Source organism: Xiphophorus maculatus, chromosome 20 (assembly GCF_002775205.1).
Source record: "Xiphophorus maculatus strain JP 163 A chromosome 20, X_maculatus-5.0-male, whole genome shotgun sequence".
NCBI classification, from domain to species: Eukaryota; Metazoa; Chordata; class Actinopteri; order Cyprinodontiformes; family Poeciliidae; genus Xiphophorus; species Xiphophorus maculatus.
In genome coordinates this window covers 2600433-2628405 of record NC_036462.1, presented here as the reverse complement: position 1 = coordinate 2628405, position 27973 = coordinate 2600433, and the positions used below count along the sequence as shown (strand labels likewise).

Sequence of the window (27973 nt, the reverse complement as noted above, 5' to 3'; positions counted from 1 at the left end):
GGCCACTAATTCAAATTTTTATGGAGCATTTGCATTTCCAGCTAATGCAAACTGAGTTTGGGAGAAAAAAGCAAAGAATCGTTTAAATGTTTTCTATAAGGAAAGTGACACTTAAAGCCTTTTGTTACTTTATGCACTTCAGATTCTGGTTTTATATGTCTGGTTAAGTTTATAATGACCCAGTTCCAGTTACTCTGGGTAACTGGAACTGTTGTCATCTCAACAACACCAAAACAAAGGAAGTACTGGCTGACTTCAGAAAGTCGTTGGTTCCATGCTGGGCCAGGACATTGAAGTGGTGCATATAAATACTAGAGCGTCATGTCTGACGTACTTCCATCTTTAAATGAAATGGAATGTCTTATTCTGTGCTGCAGTGTGTTGGGAAGGACATATAAGATATAAAAGACAGCAAGTGAGAAATTATAAAAAAATTATAGCTCAGCTCCTAGCCATGGGCTTGTGCTGTCATGGTGAATAAAAAGCTGACTACTCCATCTACATTGGAATAATGATCATGAGATACAACTCATCACTAAAGGCAGATGTTGCTGGACACAAGCAGCTGAAATAGACTTCTTCTTTAAGCCTGTCAGCTCAGCTTTGGTTAAGAGGAAGAAGTGGTGTCATCCAGAGGGAGTAAATCTGACTCAGATTAGGTGGAAAAAGTTAGACTTGCACAAGTCACTTGGTGTTCAGTAGACTATTCTGGTTAAACTGAATTTGTTAATTAATGCCTCAGTAGGGAAGGTTGTAGCAACACCTGAAGTGCTTGGAAACAATGTAATTAGAAGGCTAACATGGTTCAGCTTCTGGCATTTGTCAAGATCACAAGCCCACAAACTGATTTGCTAATGAAATTGTTCACCAGATCTTTGACCCTTTCCATGCACATTGGGAGTCAGTGAAGTTGTGCCAGATAGTCCCCTGATTAAGTCAGAATCAGAGCAGAAATACAATTCATCTATAAGCTTCCACATTATTAGCATTTGAAATTACAGTTTTTGTTAAATGTTGTGACTCTATAATGTGATGAATTACATCCAGACTTTTAAAACCCAGGTTAGAATGCCTGTTTGTTGAGTCTCCAGCCTTCAGCTCTCAGACTTTCATCCCTGGTTCTTCTTCCCTGCTGAATAAATCTCCATTTAATGAATTCACCTTTGAGCTGCTGAATTTGCTCTCAGTATTTTTGTTTTGGATGGACAACTGTGTTCAGTTTCAGCAGTTTTTGTTTATTTTTTTTCTAGTTTTGCTTCAAATATAAAAATGAGCAAAATTGCATGATAGCCATCTTTTGGTTTATTCAGTAATGATCTTCATTTAACAATACTTCATCTTACTGTGGTCAACTAGATATAATTTATCTTAACATTTAGCTGTCTAAGGTGTGTTTTTCATGCATTTTCTGAATGAACAACTCTTGGTAGCAGTGACAGGTTAAACTGTACTTGACCTACATGTGCAAACAGCACGATGAGAGCTTGGCTTCCTGAAAGCTGCAGACTATCTGCTGGTTTTTATCTGTACAGTGGTGCTTAACTTTCTAAAAAAAAGAGAACAAATAGGAAAAAAATCGCGTTAGTATGTAAGCATTGTGCAGCCTATCACAAAAAGATAAATCTAAGTATAATCGTTGATCAATAAAATCTTTTCAAATAACTTTTATCTGAAACTATCAAACTGATAGTCGAGCATCTCGCATCCATAAACGATCTTTTTCTAACGACAGCGCGGTTTTTTATAACTGTTCATCCTTGACTTTTTCTGATTGGCTGGGGGGCGGAGGGTCTCTGTTGATTGGCTGGTGGGCCAGGCTGCATTATAACTATATAATATGTGAATGTGGGACTCCGGCTCAGAGCAGAAGGGTGGAGTTAGCAAAAGAAGAGCTGAATGAAAGGCCGGCGTGGAGCTGCGACATGACAGACTGAGAAACCGAGGCAACAAAAAACAAATTAAAGAAGATAAAAACGGTTCTTAGACCCAGCGGAGGATCTAAAGAAGGAGGAGGAATCGGTAAGTTAGTCCCAGCGGAGCTGGTCGCGTGCGAGGCTACACCGGCAGGTAGCTAACACTTTGGTCAGAGCCACGTAATAATGCTGGATTATGGAGCCATTGAAGGGGGGACTGATGGCCTGGGTTATACCGAAAAGGGTCCGCATGGTGCTAACAGCGTTTATTGATGCGACCAGTGCAGCTCGTCGGCCGGCCGGCCGGCTCAATGAGTGGGTGTGTGTCGGTGGGAGGATGGTCCACACTTCGGGTTACGTATCTAGTCACACCGCTGGCCCACTTCCAAGACCCATAAACTCTGTTACATAGATGTATTGTAACTAATTCAGATATAATATTATAGATGTACTTTAATTTATTTATCTGCGGATTGGTTTTTGCTCTTACATTTTTTTAAAATCAAATTGTACTTATAAAGCGCAGATTTAAAGGTTAGTATCAATTAAAAGCAGTTTAGGGCTGAGAGACTAAATATAGTATTGGTATCTATAGGGTTTATTCCTAATGTTGTCATGAATAAGTAAGATTTTAGTGTACCTGTATGAGCTAGAAGTAAAATAATCTGAAACCTTCCAGCTTGATATTTATCTTTCTGACCTGATTTCCATACTCAAGCAGCCGCATGTTTATTGAGCCAAATATAAAATACAACAACAGAACTGATATTGTTCTCCATCTATTATCTCCGCCGGACCTTATTGTTACAGTTGGAGGCCACACAAGGAACATTGAGTGCAGGATAGTGTAAATGTTCAAACATTTTCATCCTTTTATCTGGGTTAACTAAGATTTCTACAAGCTTAGCATAATTTTTTCTATTTTTATTCATGGAGGAGTTCTGCAGAATCCCACAAACATTCTAGCAATTTGGGTTTCAAAACATTGTTTTTGCATTCTGCAACAATTGGATCACTTTAACCTTGAGTGTAGCAAATCCAGCAGGTCTTGGGTCTTCATAAATAAAATCCCATTAGCCGCCTGGTCGGAGCAGATGGACCAAACAGCCACAAGGTTATATGAGGTCTGCAGGGAAAAGGAAGGAGTTTGATGCATTTCATGCTTCTCAACACCTCCTGCACATCTTGGCAGGCGTCCACAGCGAGCTTACAACTCTGCCTGGAAGGGTTAGGGTAATTAGAGAGGGGGAAGACATGTGGCAAATGTCACCAGGCCGGAAATCGAACCTGCGACCACAGCCACCAGGGCTAAGGTCTCCAATACGTGGAGTGTGCTTTGCCCCTGCGCCACCACGGCACCTAGTTTGAAACTTTTTAGTGCTGAATATTGATACACAACTAAATAATTGCGAGATAACTGCTGTGACTTTACACAACTTGTTTCTGCTCGTTGTTGTTGCACTTTAAGAAACTTTCCCACAGGTTCATGGTTTGCTGTTCTACCTCCACCTTTTCCTGCTGGATGCTTATAACCATATAAATTGTCATTGGCAACTAAAATCAGATTCAATTGAATTTGCCTCTAAAAATTTTGGCTTGTTTTTGTCTTCATTAATCCACTTTTTATTTAGTTTTTATATGTTAAAAACAGGGCTGAAACGATTCCTCGAATGATTCGAGTACCTCGATTATTAAAATTCCTTGAGGAAATTTTATCTGCCTCGAAACTTTGTTAAATTTAAGTTTTATTATGTAGCTCACCGTGTTCCGCCCGGATCATTATTTGTGGTGGGCAGCGCTCTCACTTCCGCCTACGAGTTGTTGTGACGTGCTAACAGCATGGTGTTGAAGTGTGTGGCGTATTGCCAGGGTTTGGGGGACAATAAGGATTGTTGATGTTTGCGGCGCGATGGTTGGACTACGACAGCTTTAATGGTGTCGGAATCGAGTCGTCACGGTTTGAGAGACAGAGAGAATATACTATAGACCAGTGGTCCCCAACCTTTTTAGTACAGCAGACCGGTTAAGACTTCACAAATTTGCTGCGGACCGGGAGGGGGGCGGTGGCGGGGATGGTGGGGGGTGCCCGCGTCGGACAAACTCCGACAGAATCCAGTTAAAGAATTTTCAAAATAAAAGATCCTCCAGACTCAATACATAAAACGGAAATATTTAATTATTTCTTGCGCGGCCCGGGAGTTGGGGACCACTGCTATAGAGTACTCGATTACAAAAATATTATTTTACAACAGCTTTAGTTAAAAACATTGTATCTCATTGTAAGATGCATCACTAAAACAGGAATCTCTGTGTGTTGATTCACACCAGCCCTGTTTAGTTTGCTTTAACTGAACTCAAGTCCGTTTGCCTTGAAAGTTTGATTTGTTTGGGGAGGTGTGAACACTAATCGTACTGTGAAAAAAGCTAACTCTGATTCGCCTACAAACCTCAGTCTGGGTTCGGTTGAAGTGAACTGTGGTGAGGATCAAATCCATTTATGAACACCAAGCAGACCAGAAACCGCTCCAAAAGCAGGATGTGGACTACAGTGCAGGGCAATCTGGGTAAATACAACCAAAACAAACATGAGGGTCCAGCACTAGCGAAAAAAAAGGCTTATGGTCATTAGACAAAATAGAAATCCTCCAAACGCTAAAATCTGATTCTACTCCATTTTTATTTACATTTCATGAAGAAGAAATGTAAACAAGTGTTTTCTTCAGAAGTTTTTGTGACGTTTCTTTCAGTGGTTCTTGGTGCAGCGCCCCCACAGGCAAGGAGGGGGACAGGTTTGTCAAAGGGTTTGGTTACTTTGACTCAGTGCAATGTGGAAGAAAACCATGCTGTGCAGCATTTCTGTAACAAACCTTATTGCATTTCCAGGTGTAACATTTGTTGCAGCTGGAAATGTAACAAATGTTTAGATTTTTGTCCCAATCAAACCGAACCATCAGGTGTGAAAACACCTTTTCTCTTGCCGTAGCTCAGACTTTTCCCGATCTAGAATGATGGAGATTGAAAGCTGAAAAGGTCAAAAACAGATCTGCTTCATTGTTATTAAAGTACAAAATTATTATTCATGTTCATGAATATTATTCACCTGGTTTGACTCTCAATGTTAACTTAAAAAAAATTTAATTAATGATCTCAGGACTTGATATAAAACCCCCACCAGGACAGTTAAAGAGACAATTAGTGGTTTTTAAATGCCAAACATTCCCTACTTGTACATTCAGTCATATTTAAAGCAGGTGCTTCATTGTACTGATTATAGGTTACATAACCCTTCAGTGACATTTTCATTATCTTCTCACGTTCCACGCTTACTTCCTGCATGGAGCGGTGTCGGGTTTCTGACGTGTCACCACTGATCCAAGGCTCCTGCAGAGGGGTGACCTTCGACTTTTTGATAATTACAGGCTCGGTGTCGGGTCGGCTCCGATGTTTGTTTGTTTGTCCGTGCAGCAAAACAGACGAGAAGGTTTGATCTTTGGGAGGAAAACCTGCTTAACCGGAAAGCTGAACGTCCAGGTGTTCTCTGTTGCTTTGCATATTTCCTCAGAAAAACAAGCTGGTGCCTCAGTGCATTATGTAAAGGACTTTGTAATAATTTTACAACTGGGTCCAATTTTACCCATTTTATACAAACCTTGTTAAAAGTATTCACCCCCAAAACAGGCCTGTCACAATAACAAATATTGCTGGGTGATAAATTGTCCCACAAATTACTGTGATAATAATAAAAATGGGCTTTTTTGACAAAATTTTCCCCCCAAAAAGTCCTTGATTGTAAAAGTGAAAACTGATTCCTAGAAAATGACAAAAAAGTGAGTGCATAAATATTCACCCCCTTTTCAAAGTGACTGAGCTAATTCAACAGAGGTCCAGCCAATCAGTGCCAGCAGTCTCACAATGAGTCAAATGGAGATAATTGGCTAAAGCCCGGGGAATATGGCTAAAACATCTCCAATTTTCTGTTGCTTTTCTTTTCATTCCAGATCCAGTTTCTGATTTTAATTTAGTTGTTTTTTATCTTTCTTTCTTTTCTGAAAAGGAAATAGCTTAAAAACCAAAACTTTGAAATTATTGCCCAGCCCTAAATTACCTCTTTGAAAAGTTTTTACAAAAATTATTTTCGTGGTGAGATCATTTTTTAGTGTCCAAAGGAGGTGGGTTGAGCAACAAAAGAAATTAAATTGAGAGTTGAGTTGATTTGCTAACAATGAAAGGATCTTCCTGTTCTTTTGCATCTCAGATAAAAACAGATCTGGATCTTGTCACGTTTATCTCTTGTGAAGATCAGTTTTGATTGGCTAGTTTTTGGTCTTTTTTTTTTTTGTTTTGTTTTCTTAAATAATGCAAAGCCGTCAGTTTTTTTTATCTCCTAAAGGCTTCAGTCAAGAGTTCATACCTGCAGCCGAAAGATAAACAGCCGACTCCCAAAGGCGTTTTTCTAGATGACTTTGTGGATTGTTTGCAATGCTGGAGGAAACGGTTTGTTTTTCATTTGCAACTGGCCTCTAGTTACGGTTAGCTACCATTCAGATAGTATCTTACTTTAAACTGAAACTAAAGAGGTGAATTTGTGTTTTGTTACAGGATAAAGAGTGGAAAGCGATGCTGTAACTGTAAATATGTTAGTCAGTGTTTCTGGGAGTAAACTAACGATGGTGTCTGGACGGTGGGGCTGTCGGAGCGGCACGTAGCCCTGAGTGACTTTGGCGCTGAGATCCACTCGTGTCTGGGCTCCATGCCAGCTTCTGCATTGCACTTATGTAACCTCTCCTTATCTCTCCCAGCCCATCCTCTTTCCCTCATTCTCCTTCTTTCCTTTCACTTTTTAATGCTTCTCTTATGCTCTGCTGTCGAATCAAATTTTTCTTCGTCGTTATGTCCTGACTTGCCTGCGTTCGTCTGTGTAAGCATGACTGTGCAGTTTTTGAGAGTCAGCCGACACCGCTGCCCTCGGACCGCCCAGCCCGGCCCTCTGGACGAGGCGTGCGTCCATGACCTCATGGCTGCTGGCGTGCAAACCCACCAGTGAAGTTTATATTAATGGAGCTTCAATGTGCAGGAGGGGAAATGTGAGTCATGAGACTTTAGAGGAAACCTGCTTGCACTTGTTCTGGGCCTGAAAGTTTTAACAGTTTGGAGAGAAGCTATTTCTAATTTCTATTATCTTCCACTCTGTTAATAAAAACAGATGAGCTTTAAGCTGCTATATAAGAGATGCACATAAATATAAATGGGATGAATTAGTAATAAATCAATTCATTGCATGATAAATGAGTTATCATTTTGTCCTTTCTCTCTTTCCACCAAACCGTTTGGTGTTTTGGTCTAAATGGTCCTTTTTTGAAGGACCATTTAGTTTACTTCATAATTAATTTTATTTGTTTTTGTGTTTTGTTTATTTATTTTGGATATAAATGTCTTCCAGTTCCAGTGTTAAATGTTCATAAAGATTTAAAGTTTTTTGGTCTGTGAGAATATATTCTTGCTTTATTTAACCATTACTTGAAAATGGTCTCAAAACAACAACATACAACAATTTATTGTCTAGAAAATTGTGTTATTTTGGCCGATCTGTGTACTAATCTGAGAAACCAGTGGTATCTCCAGAGGAGCTGATGAGATGACGTTAAGTTACAATCTGGCTTTTATTTTGAAAAAGCAGAATATAAGCCACGATAACAAATTTTGCCGGCGATAAATTGTCACAGAAGTTATTGCGATAAATGATTATATTGTTTTGAGACAGTTTTTAGGGAAAATAACAGTAATACATTTAACACTGGAACTGGAAGACAATTTAAGTATCTAAAATAAATAAATAAACAAAACAGAAACAACAAATGAAGTGAGTTATAAAGTCTCTGTAAACCAAACAATCCTTAAGAAAGGTCTAGTTGAAGCTCCAGATTGAAGACTTGTAACATCCAGTTTTTGGTGTAAAAAGAGGAACAATAAATCACTTGAATGGAAGTTATTGAGCATAAAGTCACGTGGCTGAAATCTAAGAATCTGAATCGGAACCAAGTGTAAATGTTGACATGTTGTCTCACTTCCTTCCTGACGCTCCGTCACCTGTGAAAGTCGCAGGTTGAACCTTGGCGTTAAACCTCGAGGTCGAACGGAGGAAGTGGGAGCAGCGATGTGACTAAAAACGATCTCACCGCTCAGATTGGCAGCGCCAAACAGAGGAAACACATGTTATGTCATGTTGGTGACTGGACTTTGTTCTTCTCTGTTGCAGAAGAGATGGATCTGCACCATAAAGAAACAACGTCTGGAGAGATTCTGCCGGTCGTAATCATCGGTAAAACAAACCTTCGCTTCATTCATGCTGTGGGGAAACCTTAGAGGTTCTGCTTCAAACAAGGATGTAATGCTATAGTCACATAAGTTTCTGTTCTCTCTTTCGATGGTCTTCTGAGGCAGCTGCAGGCAAGATTAAGAACTGAACTATTTATTCTTCTGCCGTTGAGTTGAATTCCCATTCAGAGAAACAGTGGAAGTGGAGGGGATCTCTGCTTACTTACATATTATGTGCAAATATGTGGAAGTAAAAATGCTAATTGTTTTTCCTCTCATGCTGAGTCATCATATATATATTTTTTAAAAACCCTTCAGACCTGCTGACTCATGCTACAGATGTTCATAATTTTCTGCCTCCATCATGTTTCTACGCCTGTCACAATAACTTTGCTTGACAATAAATTGTCCCTGCAATAGTTTCTATAAAATAGGATTCAATATGAAAAATCTTCTTTATCTGTAAATATGTTCTATTGTAAACAGTATTTTTTGTTTTCTTTAGCTGCAGATGCATATTTGTTACATTTGATCAAACCTTCATTAAATTAATGCTGTTGTTACATTAAAAAAAGTTTTTATTCCAAAATATTGAATTATTTGCATCTTTTAATGTATTTCAAATACTGTGGGGAGAAAAAGCCTTAAGTGGTCAAATGAAAAATATGCAGATTGTGTCAATTTTCTTATCTGATTAATCGTCAAAAGTTGATAGACTAATCGATTATTAAAGGAATTGCCAGTTGCAGCTCTTAACATATTGATAATGGGATAATAATGCGAATTTTCCTTCTCAAAGACGAATAAACTGTAAAATGTCTTTGAGTCCCAGTGTGAGGCGTTCTTTAAAAAGTTAAATATCCAAATTATAAATAAAAACAACCAATAATAATGAATAAAATGGAAATAAAAGCAAACCAAAACCATAAATAAAACTGATTATGAAGTAAACGTCTGTAATAATCAGAATGGAAATTATTCTTCTCATTTTAGTTTATTATGCAAATGATTTATTAACTTGTTTTTGTGACAGGCCGACATGTTTCTAAGGAAAAGGAAGAGAGCCACAGGGGGAAAAACTGTTCTGAATTTTCTCAAATTCTAACTTAAATCTCAGAATTTCAACTTTTTTTGTCAGAATTTCAGATTTTAATCCCAGAACTCTGATTTTAACTTTCTGAGATCAAAAGTCAGTATTTTTTTTATTTCTAATTCCCATGGAATATGAAGGAAATCAATGAGCTGGTGTGTGAGCGTGTGCATGACTTCCTGTTTACCGTCAGGTGACAATTGAAACCGTCCTGTCCTCCTGTTGCCTAGGTAACGGCCCTTCTGGGATCTGCCTGTCTTACCTGCTGTCAGGCTACGCCCCCTACCTGTCGGTAGAGGGATGTCACCCGAACCCCCTGCTGCACAGCAAGCTGTCGGAGCGGCCTCACCTGTCGCTGCTGGAGCAGGTAACCCGGCACGTCCCACCGCGCCGCCCGCGTCGGTTCGGGACGCATCTGAACCGAGCCTCTGTGCAGGATCTGGAGTATCTCTGTGAGGGCCTGGAGGGCCGGTCGTCCAACCCTGTGGCGGTGCTCTTTGATTCGCTGCTGCTGCCGGACAGCGACTTCGGTCTGGACCACACGTCGCCCCTGGAGTGGCGGTACGAGCCGGAGCGAGCCGTTCCCCACCTGGTTCTGGGAAAAGGCCCGCCTGGAGGCGCCTGGCATGTAAGGCCCACAGTCATAACATTGTTTTCATTGAAGTTTTTATTTTGCTGTGACTTTTTGTCTAATTGAGTTAGTTTCAGTCTCTGATGTTTGTTTTCGCTCCTTCCAGGCCATGGAAGGATCCATGCTGACGCTCAGCCTGGCCAACTGGATGGAGCTTCCCGGGCTCAAGCTGAAGGACTGGATGAGAGACAAGCGCAGGTTCGACCCGCATTAAATAGCCACGTTTTGTAGGCAGACATGGGCAGTAACTGGTTACATTTACTTGAGTAACTTTTTGGGAAAAATTACTTTTTACTTTTACTTGAGTGGTTTAATTAAGAGTATTTCTACTCTTATTTCAGTAAAATCTCTGGATTTTCTACCCACTGAATGAGGAACAAACATGTTTTAACCAAAAGTTCACCTGCAGTTTGTATTAGTTTAATATTGAACAATTTTTTTTTTTTTTACTAATTTTGTTATTTTGTATGACGTAATATTAGGGTCACTCTAAAAAAATGAAAAAAAAATGAATAAAGCCATAAAATTACGACTTCAAATTATTGACTTTATTCTCCTAATATTCTGAATGTATTATCATAAAATCAAGACTTTGTTTTTATTTTAGTAAAGCCCTTATATTCGTTACTTGAATAGTAATGAATTGTTTTTATTTTGATCCGTAACTTTATATTTTGATTCATTTGATGATGTAATTTTTATTTACAAAATGTTTTGATCAGTTACTCAGTACTCCAGTTGCCTTTTTACCAAACACTTTTTTATGCTTGAGTAATGTCTTAAACTGCTACTTTTTACTATAACTTGAGTAAAAATATGTCAAAGTTGTGCTTTAAAGTACTGCTTTAAGATAGATAAATCTAAAAATATATACAGTATGTGTGTATTTTGAAAATGTTTTTTAAATATTAAATTTACAAAGATGTACATTTAAATCAGCTAACAGCTGTGGCTAACCTAGATTAGCTTATTTAGTTCTAGTGTATGATTGGTATAAAAATGGTTTGCTTTGAGTTTTAAACCTTTTATTAAGTTATGTTAAAGGGTAAAACTTTGATGAATCTTTGTGCTAATTTATAAGTAAATGAAATTAGCTGAATAACGGTTTCGATACCTGATATTCACTCTTTAGCTTCTGTCTGTTGCTACGTTGCTAAATGTTGTTCACGTCTTTTTGTGGCAGAAATGTGAGAAACGACCGCGCCACCCCGGCAGAAATCGCCTCCTACTATGAGCACTACGTATCCCAGATGAACCTGGAGCAGAACTTCGCCTGTGGGACCACCGTTACTGCGGTAACCAGGGAATCCGGTCAGCAGGATGGGTCACCGCCCTGCTGGAGAGTGTCGGGACTGCAGCGGAGAGACGGCGAAATTCTAGGAGGTACGTTTTAAAAAAGACAAACAAAATAAATCTAAACTTTTATGTTGTTTTATGTTGTAATGGATAATTTTTCAGAATTGGTTTTCTTGCTGTAGACGGTTGCTCGGTTACGGAGGAGGTGCCTTTCTCGCTGTTGGCGCACAACGTGGTTCTGGCGACGGGAACGCACGACGTGCCGGCTCGGCTCGGCGTGGAAGGAGAATCGCTGCCCTTTGTCTGCCACTCCTTCTGGGAGCTGGAGGCGGCCATCGCCCGCGGCGAGCTCGACCAATCCTCCGACCCCGTGCTGGTGGTGGGGGCGGGGCTTACGGCGGCCGATGCCGTCCTCGCCGCTCACCACCTCAACACGTCGGTGTGCCACGCTTTCCGGCGCTCGGTCTCAGACCCCGGGCTCATCTTCAACCAGCTGCCCAAACTGCTCTACCCAGAGTACCACAAGGTGAGGCGGGTTCTGGGGAGGAGCGGGTTCTGCAGACCCAAAGTGGGTGTTTCCACAGCGCAAACTCTGGCTAATTCCAGCAGCAGAGATTGTTCGTAAACTTAAGGAAATCAGTCATGTGCGGCGACTGCTTTAACAATAAAATAAGAACTTCAGAGTCTTTGTCTCCAGGCCAGTTTAGGTATCATTATTTTTTCAATTGTATATATTGCATATAATTTTATTATTTGATTTTAACTATTTATGTGAGTTTCACATTATTTCAGTAACAAAAGCTGATTTTGTTTTTAGTGTCATGTTAAGATGACTTTTAGCTCTCCAAGCTTTTAAGCATCTCCAATAAAGTCACTATTGTTATTACATTTTACGACGGCGTATTGAAGAGACCATAAGTAGAAAAAAAGAGGAAATATTTCATCCAAAATCTCAGAAATGTTGAGATTAACATCAGATTTATTTTTGATTTTTTTCAAGATAAATTTTGAGTTTGGAAAGTTGAAAATTTTTGACTTCTCAAACTCGGAAATTTTCTAGAAAAAGAACTTCAAAAATAAAAAAATCTGATTAATCTCAAAATTTCAAATTGTTTTCAAATTTTTAAGTGTCAAGAATCACAAATTTACTAGGAAATAAACTGAAATTTTATAGAAAACTTGGACATTTCTTTTGTACTGTGAATTTCACACTCAAAAAATTTCCAAAGTTGAAAATTTTTTACTTTTGAAACTTTTTTTTTCTAGAAAATTTCGGAGATTGATCTCAAAGCAAATTGAGGGAAATTTACTCATTTACTTTTTCTACATGTGCCCTAATAGCTCCGAGCAGCTATAAACATTTAAAAAAGAAAAAAAATCTAAATTTGATTTCGTCCAATCAGGTCCTTCACATGCTCGTCCAATCCTGTTGCTCTTGACTTTATCCGCCCAATCAGGGCGGATAAAGGCGGATAAAGGCCCAATCTTCCTTTAGAACCGCCTACTTGGTCCTGAGGCCGGCGGTCGGTTTGTTGGTCGGTCCGGATCTGATCTCTGCTCTTTTCCAGGTCCATCAGATGATGACTCAGCAGCAGCACCAGTCTCACCCTTTGGACCGGGCCCAGAACCTTCGCCGTGCTCCTTCCTCCTCCTCCAGCTCACCTTCCTCCTACCCCGGGTACCTGAGCTTTCCCTGCCACCGGGTCGCCGCCTTCCGGCCCGACCGGAAGTGCGTCCTGGAGTCGGACTCCGGTGAGCAGACGGTGGTTCGGGTCTCCAAGGCGCTGGTTCTGATCGGCGCTCATCCAAACCTCTCCTTCCTTCGCGACAACGGCCGCTCGTTAGGCATTGACCCAGAAGAGCCGATTTCCTGCCGGAGGAACCCGATCGATGTGGACCCGATCACAAACATGGTTCTGGCGGCGGACGGGCCGGGAATGTACGCCATGGGCCCGCTGGTCGGGGAGAACTTTGTCCGGTTCCTGAAAGGCGGGGCGCTGGCCATCGCCGGGGATCTGTGGAAGCGGCGCAACGGCGGGCAGGAGGCCGTTACGCCGGACAGCCGGGTCGACCGCCGGAGAGACGCCCGGGTTCTGAACTCGTAGCTCGGAGCCGAGGCGAACGGACCGACTCTGGAACCCGAGTTCAACCGGACCTGTTGTGGGATCAGCTGGAGAAACGGCAGCAGGACGTTTCTGTTTGGACCCGATTTGTAACCAGATACCAGAACGGTTTTCTGTAAATTTTATGATAATCCGTTTTTTGCTGGAAATATTTAAGTTTCTTCCAAGTTTTTAAATTATTTAAATGTTTAGGGTCTGTTGCTAACGGCTACGTTTTAGGGCCAGAACAAGAGAACAAAATTTTAATTGCAAAAATAAAGTTATGTAATTTACAGTCGCACAACAAAGTCAAAATAATAATAGAGTTGTAATAAAGTCACAATTATAAAAAATGTTAATACGAGAACAGCCATATTTACGAGAATAAAGGAGCAACAATATGTAAAAATTGGATCAAAAGTAAATATAAAAATAAAATTAATATATTATTAAAGTTGCGATAATACATGGATGAAATTGTTCCAAAACTTATTTTGACTGGCCCTAATTCTGTGTTTAAGCTGACAATCCATATTAATATTTAAAGCTTAATTGATTATTTTTACTGCAGCTTCCAGTCTGTTTGGTGTTTTAAGCCACTAATCTGTTAAACGTCTGTTTTTATAGCACTTTATTATATCTGTGCTGCTTTTTATTTCATGTTTAATCTTCTAACCTAATGTTTTCTTTATAAAAACTGTTTTCTATTTATTGATTTTACTAAGAAAAAAAAAGAAAAAGATTTTTCTATTCTAATTTTTTAATCCATTAAAGATGTTTGCTTAGTTAAATCAAGCCATAAGAAGACTTTTAAAAATCAAAATTTTTATATTTCATTTTTCATCCTCTTTAAATATTTTTCTCACTTTCAAATATTTTATTTACCCCTTTTTGTACTGAAGCAATAATCAGCATTAAGGTTCAACTGAACATATATTTACATCCAAAACGTACTATAGCATTTTTTAAATTAACTTTTATTTTCTGTTTCCTTTGGGATCGGTAGTCTGTTATCAGAAATTTTAAACATGCCAAATGTCATAATTTATTTGTTTGCAATTAAAATAACACACATTTAAGATGTTATAGCAAAAATGTGATTTTATAACTTCCATCTCCTGTAAGAAAAACGTCATATTTCTTAATTTGGTGTAAAATGATCCCTTTTTTCAGTTTTTTAGGTTTTTTAATGCTGCAGTAGGTTTTGTGTGTAAATGTCGACAGGATTCAGTTTAAGTGCCTTAAAAAGTCATTGGATTCTTACAGAATCGTCTCCCGTTTGAGTCATTATTGTGCAGATAAATCCAGACCTTCTCTGTTTGCAGGTGCTGTTTATAATAAATGGGAAGGTTTGTTCCTGGAGATATCTCATCTGTGTTCATTTCTATTAAAGTTTGAGTTTAGCAGAAAATGTATCAGTGCAATTTATTATGTATTTACAGCATATAAACAGTGGCACAAGCATTTGTCCCTCTTTTTCTGAGAAAAGTCAATTCAGTGGCCCTAATCATCTTCCGTAAATATGTCCAGTCATAATAGTCATAGACCCATTTCAGACATCCGGACTCTACATGGTGTGAAGCCGATTGTAAGCTTCAACAGCCTATGGCAAGCCGTTTCAACATAAATTCGGTTGTACCGCCCTTACATTCAAGATATCTCAAATTGTTTTATGACTATACATTTTAGCGATTTAAGATATCTCTAATTATATTTTGACTAGTCAAAATGATGTCAGATTTACCATTGACTTGTATGTAGACTTCAATTCAAGATATCTAAAATGAATTACTGACTATCTGAAATACACATTTCAGATATCTACAATTAAATTACGACTAGTCATAAAGTAAATTCAAGATATCTCAATTTTAGTTTTGACTAGTCATAATTCTAATTCAAGATCTCTTAAATGTATTTTTGGATAGGATAAATGAAGTTTTGACTAGTGAAAACTAAATTATCGATATCTTAAAAGCAAATAATGACTAGACAAAATTAAATTAAAGATATCTTGAATTGTAATTTTGACTAGTCAAAATTCCTTTCAAGACATCTCTAAATGAATTAGAGATATCTTGAATTACTCAACTTTTCCATTTAAGATATCTTGAATTAGCATTCTGTCTAGTCAAAACGTCACAGATTAGGGTAATCTGTGACGTGGTTGGGGTTAGGGGTCAGGGTCAGGGTTTGGATTCAGGGTCAAAGGTCAGGGATCCAAAAATTTGAATCCCCTTCCCTCTCGCCCTCCTTCTCTCCCCTTTCCCCTGTGTGCATGGGCACCTCCTGCCAGGAGTACCCACGCCACACCTACCTCTCATTTAGACCCTTGGGGATCCGTGTCCCCAGCCTGTGGATCCAGATTCTTTCAGCCCTTCTCCTCTGGGCTGAGGACCAGGCTGGGTTGCATTCCAGTACCAGGGCTGAAACAGCATCCCAGCCATGGCGTATGAAGTGCTGCACTAAGGGTACATGAGTGTTTTTTTGTTTCAGGATATTATGTCTGTGTTGGGTGAAACAAGTAAGGAGGCTGTTACTCGTCTCCCCCACATAATGGATCTTACAGATTTTGCAGGTAATTAAATAAACACATTTTTTTGATTTGGGGTTTCCTGATTGGTCTGATTTGAAAATTGTGTTGTTGAAATTATTTTGTACCCAGTGCAGCTGCTTTAAAAATTCACTCTGACCTTTGACCCCTGATTTTTTCAGGGGTCTAACCTCAGCATGGATGAGGAAGTCCCTCAGATTCTTGTTTCTTTTGTAGGCAGCAATTATTTTATGATTTTGAAGTAAAGAGGTGTCCGATTGGAGTTTGGTAAAGTTCTGTTTGATATTATAAACAAGATGTCCCGCTGAGGAGGAGAAAGTCGTAATCAGAAGAATCATAGGGGATGAATCAGGGGGTCTGGACTCCAGAAAGTTCTTCCTGCCCGCTCTGAGGAAGGTCCTGGAATATCCTCTCTTACCAAGAGCAGAAAACAGAGTTCTAGTTGCCTCCTCAAAATCTGTTTTCTGTGTACATATTCTATGAAATCTGAGGAGTTGTGATTTAATTAGACCAGCATAAGTGTGCCTTGGATTATAACTGGTTTTAAATAGCAGAGCATATGTGTCTGTGGGTTTAAAGAAAACTTTAATATCCAATTTGTGTGTAGTCTCAAAATTGTCTCCTTTTTATGTAGTGGTGTCTAAGAAGTCGACCGCTTTAACGCTGGTAGTGGACTTAACGGTGATAGAAGGATTATGTGTATTCAAATGCTGGAGGAATTGTTGCCCTCGACCAGCTGTTGTGTCTTGGAGCTCGGGTTCGCTTGCTTAATGGCGGAAGTCAGGTTCTCCGTGATCCGCTGGATGGCCGGCGGGTCACGGTCGTTACGCGACACATTCTTTAGGTGGTGTGTAGCTTTCAGGAGCCTGTGCAGGGCTCTCGCCTTTACAGTGAAGAGCGGATCATTCGACTGCTGGTAGTCATTGTTGCAGTTGTGCTGGTGGTGTTGGGTCCGTGGCACGTAGCGGCGCTGCTGCTGCTGCTGGCTGCGTCCCTGACGCGGTGCTGCACTCCGGTTCCAGCTCTAGGAGCGGGGGCGGGGCTGCCGGTATGGCTGGGAGTGGTCCTGTGGAGCACGGGAGCTTCTGCTGCGGTTTAGTGGGCGATACCGGGTCACCGAGGCGTAATTCCGTCTCTGGTGTTGAGCTGGAGGGCCCCTGTTGTGGGATGCGTCCCGGTGCGCATAGTGTTCTTGCTCTGCCCGCTGCCAGTTGCGCCGTCTTCCCCAGCGATACTGGACCCTGGACCAACCTTCTTCTGGGTCAGGTTAGGAATCCCAGGCCATTCGGCAGGAAAACACAAATAAAATGTGCTGCCTGGATTTTTGTCCTTTTTTCATCATTAAACCATCATCACCATTTAACCACCTGGCTCCTCCGCTTTATCCTCACCATCTTCACCTCCACTTCATGACACAAACTGTGTTTTTCTAAATTAGAAAAACACAGTTTTGAAATAAAATGAATTTTATTTCATTTTGCAATTATAATGTTAAAAATGCCCTCAAAATAATGCAGTTTTCATAAACAGATGTTTCTTTCTTGAACATTGATTTAAACAAATCCTTATTTTACTCCCCTTGGTCGCTCAGAACAGTTTTAGTTCATCAGTTGCTCAACCACATTGATCTTCAATGACATATCAAGATTTTGCTACAAAATACGGTGCTATAATTCCTAGTAATGAACTTATTGTAATAAATGCAATCTCTGCTGGAGTAGTTATTTTATTTAAAAGTTTAATGGGACAGAATCCAATACTGTTTCATTTTTATCCAACCAAACTTGAAATTTTTCCAAATCTGTTTCTGCTCAACCTGTAAAAGCAACAAACATATAAGAATAATAAACGCTCATTATTTCAGAAAGACGTGTCAACTCCATATGTAATATTTTATTGGAACATCTTTATTCATAACTTTAGCTGGAAAATGATTTGGACTTTACCAAATATATAACTAATAAAGTACAAAAAGTGTCTTTCAAAATTATTCACAGAATTTCCCCATCCAAACTCTTTTTACAACGTTTTAACAATAACAGGGATATTATATGCTCTTTTTGAGAAGGAAACACAGAAGATGTTTGATTTATTTTTCTGTTCAATTTTGGAAAAATATTTTCATTGTGATTTCTGCTTCTATTGATTTGTATGTCTCCATTTGTTTTGAACATGTATTGTTTTGCTTCATTAACTATCCAAACGCTAAAAAAACATTTTTATATCATTAATCTTATTATATTCTTAGGCAAATGGAACATGCACAAACGCTGGTACACTAATAAAAAAAAACTTCTTTCCATTTTTGGCAATGAGCTCAAACAATATATCAAAACTATTGTAAATTCCACCAATACTAAAGCTATTAAAATTTGCACTTTATGTCCTCTGTAATGTATTTATGTAATACTATGCTGATGTACTGGCTCAATCTTTGTAGCCCCCTGGCGGTGATTATGCCACACTTTATGCTGTTTTTGTAATATTATGTATTTTGTATCTTAATAAAGATTATAAACAAACAGAAAAAGACAGATGGATCCTGGAAGGCGTGTGCCAGGCGCATCCCTGAGGAGAGAGAGGGCGGAGGGTTGAGTGAAAGGGTTTGAGGGTTCAGAGTGGCACTCCCCCTGCTGCCAGCCCCATGCATAGCATCATAAAACAACATGATACACTTTGAAAATATAAACAAATACATGAATCCAAAAATTAAAAATATTTCTACAAGTAGAAATATTTTTGGCCTTACAGTGTATTCCAATAACATGATAGAACATATATACATTTATATCTTGTTTTCTTAATGTCATGCACAGTATTGTAATATAATAAAATTTTTCTAATTTGTTATAAAATAAATGTCTTTTTTAAAAATTATGAATATTTGTTACTGTTTCATTTGATTAGGTTTTGATCTGGGTTGGGCTTGTTTGCAGAGCTCCATTTTCAATGACTGTCTTATGCTGCCATCTAGTGGAGGGTTAGGGATATAGGATTAGATTAGATAGCATTTATTGTCATTGAACAGAATTCAACAAAATTTCCATTGCAGCTCCCGTGCAAAAGGTCAAATATATACAGTATAAATAAGCAAACACACAATAATAATAATAACAATATATACAACTAAATTAACTAAAGGCACTCAACCACACCAAAGAAGTAGCAGCAGGTCCAATTATAGCAAAGTACAGATAATGTGACAGTGCAAAGTGCAGAACAATATGACTGTGTGGGGGTGGGGGATATGTATGTGTGACTGCGAGGTTATGATATGTGTGGGAGGGGGGGACGGCAGGGAGTAATGGCTCTGACGGCTGTGGGGAAGAAACTGTTTCTCAGTCTATTTGTTGTAGTCCGTATATTCCTGTACCGCTTGCCTGATGGCAGCGGCACAAACAGTCTGTGGCCCGGGTGGCTGGAATCCATGGCTATGGATCCAGCTCTCTTCTTGACCCGGTCTGTGTAAATGGAGTCCAGGTCTGGGAGGGGGCATCCCACAATGCCTTGTGCTGTTCTCACCACCCGTGTCAGTTGTTTCCTCTCCAGTGCTGTGCAGCTACCATACCACACAGTCATGTTGAGGCAGAGGATGCTCTCGATCATCGCCCTGTAAAAGTTCACGAGCAGCCGTGAGGAAAGTCCAGCCCGTCTCAGTTTCCTGAGGAAGAAGAGCCTTTGTTGTGCTTTCTTCACCAGGTGGGAGGTGTTTGTGTTCCAGGAGAGGTCAGAAGTGATGTGGAGGCCCAGGAACTTGATGTTGTCCACACGTTCCACCACTTCTCCATCTATGAGAAGGGGAGTGTGAGCCGTCCTCCTGGACCTTCTGTAATCCACAATGACCTCCTTGGTCTTCCCTGTGTTCAGCACCAAGTTGTTGGCTGAACACCACTAAGTGAGCTGCAGAATCTCCTCTCTGTAGTGGGTCTCGTTGTTGTCTGAAATGAGACCCACTACTGTTGTGTCGTCCGCGTACTTCACGACTGTGTTGGTGGGGTGGATGGCCACGCAGTCGTGTGTAAACAGGGTGAAGAGAGCTGGGCTGAGCACACAGCCCTGCGGCGTGCCTGTGTTGAGGACCAGTGGGGACGATGTTGAGCCACTTATTCTCACCACCTGAGGCCTGTTGGTGAGGAAGTCTCTGATCCAGTGGCACAGTGAAGCGGGCAGCCCCACCTCGAGTAGCTTCAGCACCAGCTTGTCTGGGATGACGGTATTAAATGCTGAGCTGAAGTCTACAAATAGCATCCTGACGTAGGTGTTGGGATGCTGCAGATGGGTCACGGCTGTGTGCAGAGTGATGGAGACAGCATCCTCTGTTGACCGGTTCGCTCTGTAGGCGAACTGAAGGCTGTCCAGGTTTGCGGGGATGAAGTCTCTGATGTACCTCAGAAGAATCCTCTCAAAGCACTTCATGATCACCGGGGTCAGAGCGACGGGCCGGTAATCGTTCAGGCTGGTGATGGACCTCTTCTTCGGTACAGGGATGATGGTGGAATACTTGAGGCACTCAGGAACCATGGCGAGCTGCAGGGACAGATTGAAAATGTCCATGAAACCCACTTCCACATTTGAGCAAACAAAATAAACTTAAAGTGGTAGGGGAGACAATCTTGGCACAGAGAATATGTGGAAGGGGCCTCACATACCCTCCAAGTTTGGTGGGTGTGGTTCATTCCTTTGACATGGCTGCTATTGACCTCCATTCATTTGAAGAATTGCTCACTCAAAACAACTCCAAAATTATAAGTTGTTTTGACCAAACTTGGTGTGTATGCCCTCTCCAACCCTCTACAGGTGCCTACCACGTTTGGTGGTCCGAGCCTACTCCTGTCTTATAGCTCCCATAGACTCCCATTCAATTATCTGCCTAGTCAGTATGGCTAGGAACGTCCAATCAAGCTGGGATTTAACCACAGTGGCCTCTTACTTCAACTTCACCAGATTTTATTCCATTTTTATTTATTTGGAGCTTTGTTTTTTAAATAAATCACACTTTTAAAATGCCATCTCTGAGCCTCTGTTGGATGAAGGAGTTGCTGCTCTGAAGACTGGACTTTGTTTTTAAGCGTCTACTCTTTTAACCATGTTTTATTTGATTTTATTTTGTCTTCAAACTCTGTTTTTAAGACATAAATCACAGCTCAGATTCAAATGTCATCTCTGAGCTTCTGCTAGGTGCCAGAAATGTGTGCTAACGCCATTCAGAAATCAGAAATGGACTGTAAAATGCATTTCCCAGAATGCATTGCATGGTCAGGTTTCAGATTGTAGCTTCTAGTTTTTCTGTTTGTGCTGCAAACCCTAAGAAACCATATACTGTTGCGATCAGCATGAGCTCCTCTGTTTAACCAGATGAATTAGATTGAGCTTTTAAATATGTAGAAAATCGACACCATGAGTCAAAATGAGGTGTGCATTGTTGAACTGCTGCCTGCTTAATCATAGAAAACTCTCCTGCTGGGAGCTTTGGGTAAGTTTCATCACTTTGTTGATGTGGTCATGCATTTTTGGATCACATATACTGAGCTTTCTAGAGGTCTTGCGGTGTATGATGGCACTAGAATGGCTCTTTGCTCTCATTTCAGGAGTGATGGTTTGAATCCCATGAAGTGTGTGGAGACCTGGAAAGCAGCAGCTTGCTGTGGCTTAACCAGGTTCTCCTTCCTTGGGATGATTGCTGATTAGTGAAACCTTGCTATGGCTGATTTTGCTTTTCCTTCTGGGTTACACTAGAGCATGGGGCCTTCAACAACCTGGTGGAGATCTACTGGTGTGCAATTCACTCTGCACAGGACAGCTAAGGTGAGTCAATGTATTTGCAGACTGCCAGCATTCAACGCAGACAGACCAGAGAATCTACGGAGAACTCTTCTGTTTCCTGGGCATGCTAGTTCCACCTTGCGGTGTTAACGGATAGTGTGTTTTTGAAACCAGGGGCCCGGTACGTATCAGCCTTCCCAGGTTCCGCCTATAGGAACAGCACGTGGGAAAGGTGACTCTAGGACTCAGGAGTCTTAAATGCAGTCCAGTCTTCTATGAGGAATAGCCTCTCACACACATAGACAGAAGCAGAAATTGAAGACATATTCTGTCTTCAATTCTACAGCTCCACCGCTTCTAACTGCAAAAGGAATGAATGTTAGGAAATCTTCAGCTAAAGGTCTGCTAAACAGCTTTAACCTCCTAAGACCTGAGCTCTTGCATGGCATGTATTATTAAATCCTCTTTGATTTTTGCAATCATTAGGTCCCAATCAGCCCAAATATAAAATTCTTTTTACATGATTTAGTTGCTGAAACAAATTATGTCCACATATGAGGACATTCATTTTAAATGTAAAAACAGGAACAATTTATTGATGAAATCCAAAACTCTTTCTTTAGCATTATTTCTGAGTTCAAAAACAAAATGCTACACAGTAGTTGTGACTGTTTCCATCATGTGGCCCATTCAATGTACTGCTAATGGGTATGGGAAGACACATGTCCCTAAAATGTAAAACCCCTCAAAGTAAATTGCATTGTTGCTGTTCTAAACAGTTAATTTCAAACATTTAGTTTAGTTTAATCTACTTCAAACTATTTTCCCCCTTATGGGATCATGCTTACACTTATGTGTAAACAGCTTTGTAACAATTGCAATATGCCTGTAAGCAGAGCACCTTCCAATGTGATGCTTTTACTCAGCACCACATTGCATTCTTCAAGTTTGCTGCCTTTGGCATATGGCTATTAGCCCTTTCATGGACTGAGACATGGCGCAATGCCTTGTCTGGGTTATTTTTCCATTGCAGTAAAATGTCTGGGTCAAATCCCACTCTGAAAAGTCAGTTGGCAAGCTAAACCAAGACCATTTTGGCAGCTTCCATGCAGAAAAGCACGATGCTCTTCTTTGTGTGTCACACATTGGTCTTTGCAGTAAAACAGCCAGCTATTGACTATAGCAATATCCTTAATTAGTACCCTCAATTTCCATTTTTTGCCACTTGTGTGTTAGCAACTCATGAGGTCAATTACACCCATCTTGGAGTTGTATATATGGACAATACTGGGTTGTCAGATGGTCATTTATTTCAGTTTCAGGTCTTTGTGAGGTGTCTTCTTGCAGGGTTAGGTAATTATACAAGTAGTGGCAGGCTAACCCTGTGCCACTACTTTTATTTTTTTAACCAGAATACTGTTTGGATCAGATGCTTCCATGGGAACTTTGGGTTCTGCAATCATCCATTTTGGCTGTCCCCTCTAAAGTTTTCTAGTCTACAACTAACACGTGGCAGTAAAAATGACCTCATGTGGATGCCAGGTGACAGGAGGTTATGTTCCACATATATTTGTACATGGCCCCTTAACTTACAGTTCTAAAATGTGAGCTCATGGTTTTAAGACAATTGGAGTATGGTTCATACAACTTATCTTAAAGTTAACATCTTGTAGTTTTAACATGTGTGCACATTTAAACTCTTCAATGCAGAAAAAATAAATGTATTTACTATTTTTTAAGGAATAGTACTGCTGTGCAAAACCTAACTTAGGGTTTAAACTTAGGGTTTAAACTTAGGGTTTAAACTTAGGGTTTAAACTTAGGGTTTAAACTTAGGGTTTAAACTTAGGGTTTAAACTTAGGGTTTAAACTTAGGGTTTAAACTTAGGGTTTAAACTTAGGGTTTAAACTTAGGGTTTAAACTTAGGGTTTAAACTTAGGGTTTAAACTTAGGGTTTAAACTTAGGGTTTAAACTTAGGGTTTAAACTTAGGGTTTAAACTTAGGGTTTAAACTTAGGGTTTAAACTTAGGGTTTAAACTTAGGGTTTAAACTTAGGGTTTAAACTTAGGGTTTAAACTTAGGGTTTAAACTTAGGGTTTAAACTTAGGGTTTAAACTTAGGGTTTAAACTTAGGGTTTAAACTTAGGGTTTAAACTTAGGGTTTAAACTTAGGGTTTAAACTTAGGGTTTAAACTTAGGGTTTAAACTTAGGGTTTAAACTTAGGGTTTAAACTTAGGGTTTAAACTTAGGGTTTAAACTTAGGGTTTAAACTTAGGGTTTAAACTTAGGGTTTAAACTTAGGGTTTAAACTTAGGGTTTAAACTTAGGGTTTAAACTTAGGGTTTAAACTTAGGGTTTAAACTTAGGGTTTAAACTTAGGGTTTAAACTTAGGGTTTAAACTTAGGGTTTAAACTTAGGGTTTAAACTTAGGGTTTAAACTTAGGGTTTAAACTTAGGGTTTAAACTTAGGGTTTAAACTTAGGGTTTAAACTTAGGGTTTAAACTTAGGGTTTAAACTTAGGGTTTAAACTTAGGGTTTAAACTTAGGGTTTAAACTTAGGGTTTAAACTTAGGGTTTAAACTTAGGGTTTAAACTTAGGGTTTAAACTTAGGGTTTAAACTTAGGGTTTAAACTTAGGGTTTAAACTTAGGGTTTAAACTTAGGGTTTAAACTTAGGGTTTAAACTTAGGGTTTAAACTTAGGGTTTAAACTTAGGGTTTAAACTTAGGGTTTAAACTTAGGGTTTAAACTTAGGGTTTAAACTTAGGGTTTAAACTTAGGGTTTAAACTTAGGGTTTAAACTTAGGGTTTAACTTAGGGTTTTAAACTTAGGGTTTAAACTTAGGGTTTAAACTTAGGGTTTAAACTTAGGGTTTAAACTTAGGGTTTAAACTTAGGGTTTAAACTTAGGGTTTAAACTTAGGGTTTAAACTTAGGGTTTAAACTTAGGGTTTAAACTTAGGGTTTAAACTTAGGGTTTAAACTTAGGGTTTAAACTTAGGGTTTAAACTTAGGGTTTAAACTTAGGGTTTAAACTTAGGGTTTAAACTTAGGGTTTAAACTTAGGGTTTAAACTTAGGGTTTAAACTTAGGGTTTAAACTTAGGGTTTAAACTTAGGGTTTAAACTTAGGGTTTAAACTTAGGGTTTAAACTTAGGGTTTAAACTTAGGGTTTAAACTTAGGGTTTAAACTTAGGGTTTAAACTTAGGGTTTAAACTTAGGGTTTAAACTTAGGGTTTAAACTTAGGGTTTAAACTTAGGGTTTAAACTTAGGGTTTAAACTTAGGGTTTAAACTTAGGGTTTAAACTTAGGGTTTAAACTTAGGGTTTAAACTTAGGGTTTAAACTTAGGGTTTAAACTTAGGGTTTAAACTTAGGGTTTAAACTTAGGGTTTAAACTTAGGGTTTAAACTTAGGGTTTAAACTTAGGGTTTAAACTTAGGGTTTAAACTTAGGGTTTAAACTTAGGGTTTAAACTTAGGGTTTAAACTTAGGGTTTAAACTTAGGGTTTAAACTTAGGGTTTAAACTTAGGGTTTAAACTTAGGGTTTAAACTTAGGGTTTAAACTTAGGGTTTAAACTTAGGGTTTAAACTTAGGGTTTAAACTTAGGGTTTAAACTTAGGGTTTAAACTTAGGGTTTAAACTTAGGGTTTAAACTTAGGGTTTAAACTTAGGGTTTAAACTTAGGGTTTAAACTTAGGGTTTAAACTTAGGGTTTAAACTTAGGGTTTAAACTTAGGGTTTAAACTTAGGGTTTAAACTTAGGGTTTAAACTTAGGGTTTAAACTTAGGGTTTAAACTTAGGGTTTAAACTTAGGGTTTAAACTTAGGGTTTAAACTTAGGGTTTAAACTTAGGGTTTAAACTTAGGGTTTAACTTAGGGTTTAAACTTAGGGTTTAAACTTAGGGTTTAAACTTAGGGTTTAAACTTAGGGTTTAAACTTAGGGTTTAAACTTAGGGTTTAAACTTAGGGTTTAAACTTAGGGTTTAAACTTAGGGTTTAAACTTAGGGTTTAAACTTAGGGTTTAAACTTAGGGTTTAAACTTAGGGTTTAAACTTAGGGTTTAAACTTAGGGTTTAAACTTAGGGTTTAAACTTAGGGTTTAAACTTAGGGTTTAAACTTAGGGTTTAAACTTAGGGTTTAAACTTAGGGTTTAAACTTAGGGTTTAAACTTAGGGTTTAAACTTAGGGTTTAAACTTAGGGTTTAAACTTAGGGTTTAAACTTAGGGTTTAAACTTAGGGTTTAAACTTAGGGTTTAAACTTAGGGTTTAAACTTAGGGTTTAAACTTAGGGTTTAAACTTAGGGTTTAAACTTAGGGTTTAAACTTAGGGTTTAAACTTAGGGTTTAAACTTAGGGTTTAAACTTAGGGTTTAAACTTAGGGTTTAAACTTAGGGTTTAAACTTAGGGTTTAAACTTAGGGTTTAAACTTAGGGTTTAAACTTAGGGTTTAAACTTAGGGTTTAAACTTAGGGTTTAAACTTAGGGTTTAAACTTAGGGTTTAAACTTAGGGTTTAAACTTAGGGTTTAAACTTAGGGTTTAAACTTAGGGTTTAAACTTAGGGTTTAAACTTAGGGTTTAAACTTAGGGTTTAAACTTAGGGTTTAAACTTAGGGTTTAAACTTAGGGTTTAAACTTAGGGTTTAAACTTAGGGTTTAAACTTAGGGTTTAAACTTAGGGTTTAAACTTAGGGTTTAAACTTAGGGTTTAAACTTAGGGTTTAAACTTAGGGTTTAAACTTAGGGTTTAAACTTAGGGTTTAAACTTAGGGTTTAAACTTAGGGTTTAAACTTAGGGTTTAAACTTAGGGTTTAAACTTAGGGTTTAAACTTAGGGTTTAAACTTAGGGTTTAAACTTAGGGTTTAAACTTAGGGTTTAAACTTAGGGTTTAAACTTAGGGTTTAAACTTAGGGTTTAAACTTAGGGTTTAAACTTAGGGTTTAAACTTAGGGTTTAAACTTAGGGTTTAAACTTAGGGTTTAAACTTAGGGTTTAAACTTAGGGTTTAAACTTAGGGTTTAAACTTAGGGTTTAAACTTAGGGTTTAAACTTAGGGTTTAAACTTAGGGTTTAAACTTAGGGTTTAAACTTAGGGTTTAAACTTAGGGTTTAAACTTAGGGTTTAAACTTAGGGTTTAAACTTAGGGTTTAAACTTAGGGTTTAAACTTAGGGTTTAAACTTAGGGTTTAAACTTAGGGTTTAAACTTAGGGTTTAAACTTAGGGTTTAAACTTAGGGTTTAAACTTAGGGTTTAAACTTAGGGTTTAAACTTAGGGTTTAAACTTAGGGTTTAAACTTAGGGTTTAAACTTAGGGTTTAAACTTAGGGTTTAAACTTAGGGTTTAAACTTAGGGTTTAAACTTAGGGTTTAAACTTAGGGTTTAAACTTAGGGTTTAAACTTAGGGTTTAAACTTAGGGTTTAAACTTAGGGTTTAAACTTAGGGTTTAAACTTAGGGTTTAAACTTAGGGTTTAAACTTAGGGTTTAAACTTAGGGTTTAAACTTAGGGTTTAAACTTAGGGTTTAAACTTAGGGTTTAAACTTAGGGTTTAAACTTAGGGTTTAAACTTAGGGTTTAAACTTAGGGTTTAAACTTAGGGTTTAAACTTAGGGTTTAAACTTAGGGTTTAAACTTAGGGTTTAAACTTAGGGTTTAAACTTAGGGTTTAAACTTAGGGTTTAAACTTAGGGTTTAAACTTAGGGTTTAAACTTAGGGTTTAAACTTAGGGTTTAAACTTAGGGTTTAAACTTAGGGTTTAAACTTAGGGTTTAAACTTAGGGTTTAAACTTAGGGTTTAAACTTAGGGTTTAAACTTAGGGTTTAAACTTAGGGTTTAAACTTAGGGTTTAAACTTAGGGTTTAAACTTAGGGTTTAAACTTAGGGTTTAAACTTAGGGTTTAAACTTAGGGTTTAAACTTAGGGTTTAAACTTAGGGTTTAAACTTAGGGTTTAAACTTAGGGTTTAAACTTAGGGTTTAAACTTAGGGTTTAAACTTAGGGTTTAAACTTAGGGTTTAAACTTAGGGTTTAAACTTAGGGTTTAAACTTAGGGTTTAAACTTAGGGTTTAAACTTAGGGTTTAAACTTAGGGTTTAAACTTAGGGTTTAAACTTAGGGTTTAAACTTAGGGTTTAAACTTAGGGTTTAAACTTAGGGTTTAAACTTAGGGTTTAAACTTAGGGTTTAAACTTAGGGTTTAAACTTAGGGTTTAAACTTAGGGTTTAAACTTAGGGTTTAAACTTAGGGTTTAAACTTAGGGTTTAAACTTAGGGTTTAAACTTAGGG

The 27973-nt window shown here is 38.6% G+C and overlaps 1 protein-coding gene across 3 annotated transcripts; it reads left to right on the top strand.

The window, feature by feature from the left end:
* Positions 1 to 1857: 1857 nt before the first annotated feature.
* LOC102231545 (oxidative stress-induced growth inhibitor 2-like) lies at positions 1858 to 14709 on the top strand. Of its 3 annotated transcripts, XM_023325462.1 has the most exons (9): positions 5706 to 6407; positions 6513 to 6997; positions 8170 to 8232; positions 9549 to 9685; positions 9755 to 9946; positions 10056 to 10147; positions 11133 to 11332; positions 11428 to 11771; positions 12814 to 14709. In XM_023325462.1, exons 3-9 carry the CDS (start codon positions 8175 to 8177, stop codon positions 13348 to 13350), a joined length of 1560 nt encoding a protein of 519 aa, XP_023181230.1. In that variant the 5' UTR covers positions 5706 to 6407; positions 6513 to 6997; positions 8170 to 8174; the 3' UTR covers positions 13351 to 14709. The 3 variants fall into 3 exon arrangements, with proteins under 3 accessions (XP_005814037.1, XP_023181230.1, XP_023181229.1); XM_005813980.3 differs by lacking the exons at positions 5706 to 6407; positions 6513 to 6997 and adding an exon at positions 1858 to 2019; XM_023325461.1 differs by having other exon boundaries at positions 5706 to 6997.
* The last annotated feature ends 13264 nt before the right edge of the window (positions 14710 to 27973 follow it).

What these genes read in the sequence shown, in the direction of transcription:
- LOC102231545 (XM_005813980.3), top strand. Translation starts at nt 8,175, where the DNA reads ATGGATCTGCACCATAAAGAAACAACGTCTGGAGAGATTCTGCCGGTC. An exon ending in CGCCTGGAGGCGCCTGGCAT is followed by an intron (nt 9,947 to 10,055) that starts GTAAGGCCCACA and finishes CGCTCCTTCCAG; the next exon opens with GCCATGGAAGGATCCATGCT. An exon ending in TCTACCCAGAGTACCACAAG is followed by an intron (nt 11,772 to 12,813) that starts GTGAGGCGGGTT and finishes GCTCTTTTCCAG; the next exon opens with GTCCATCAGATGATGACTCA.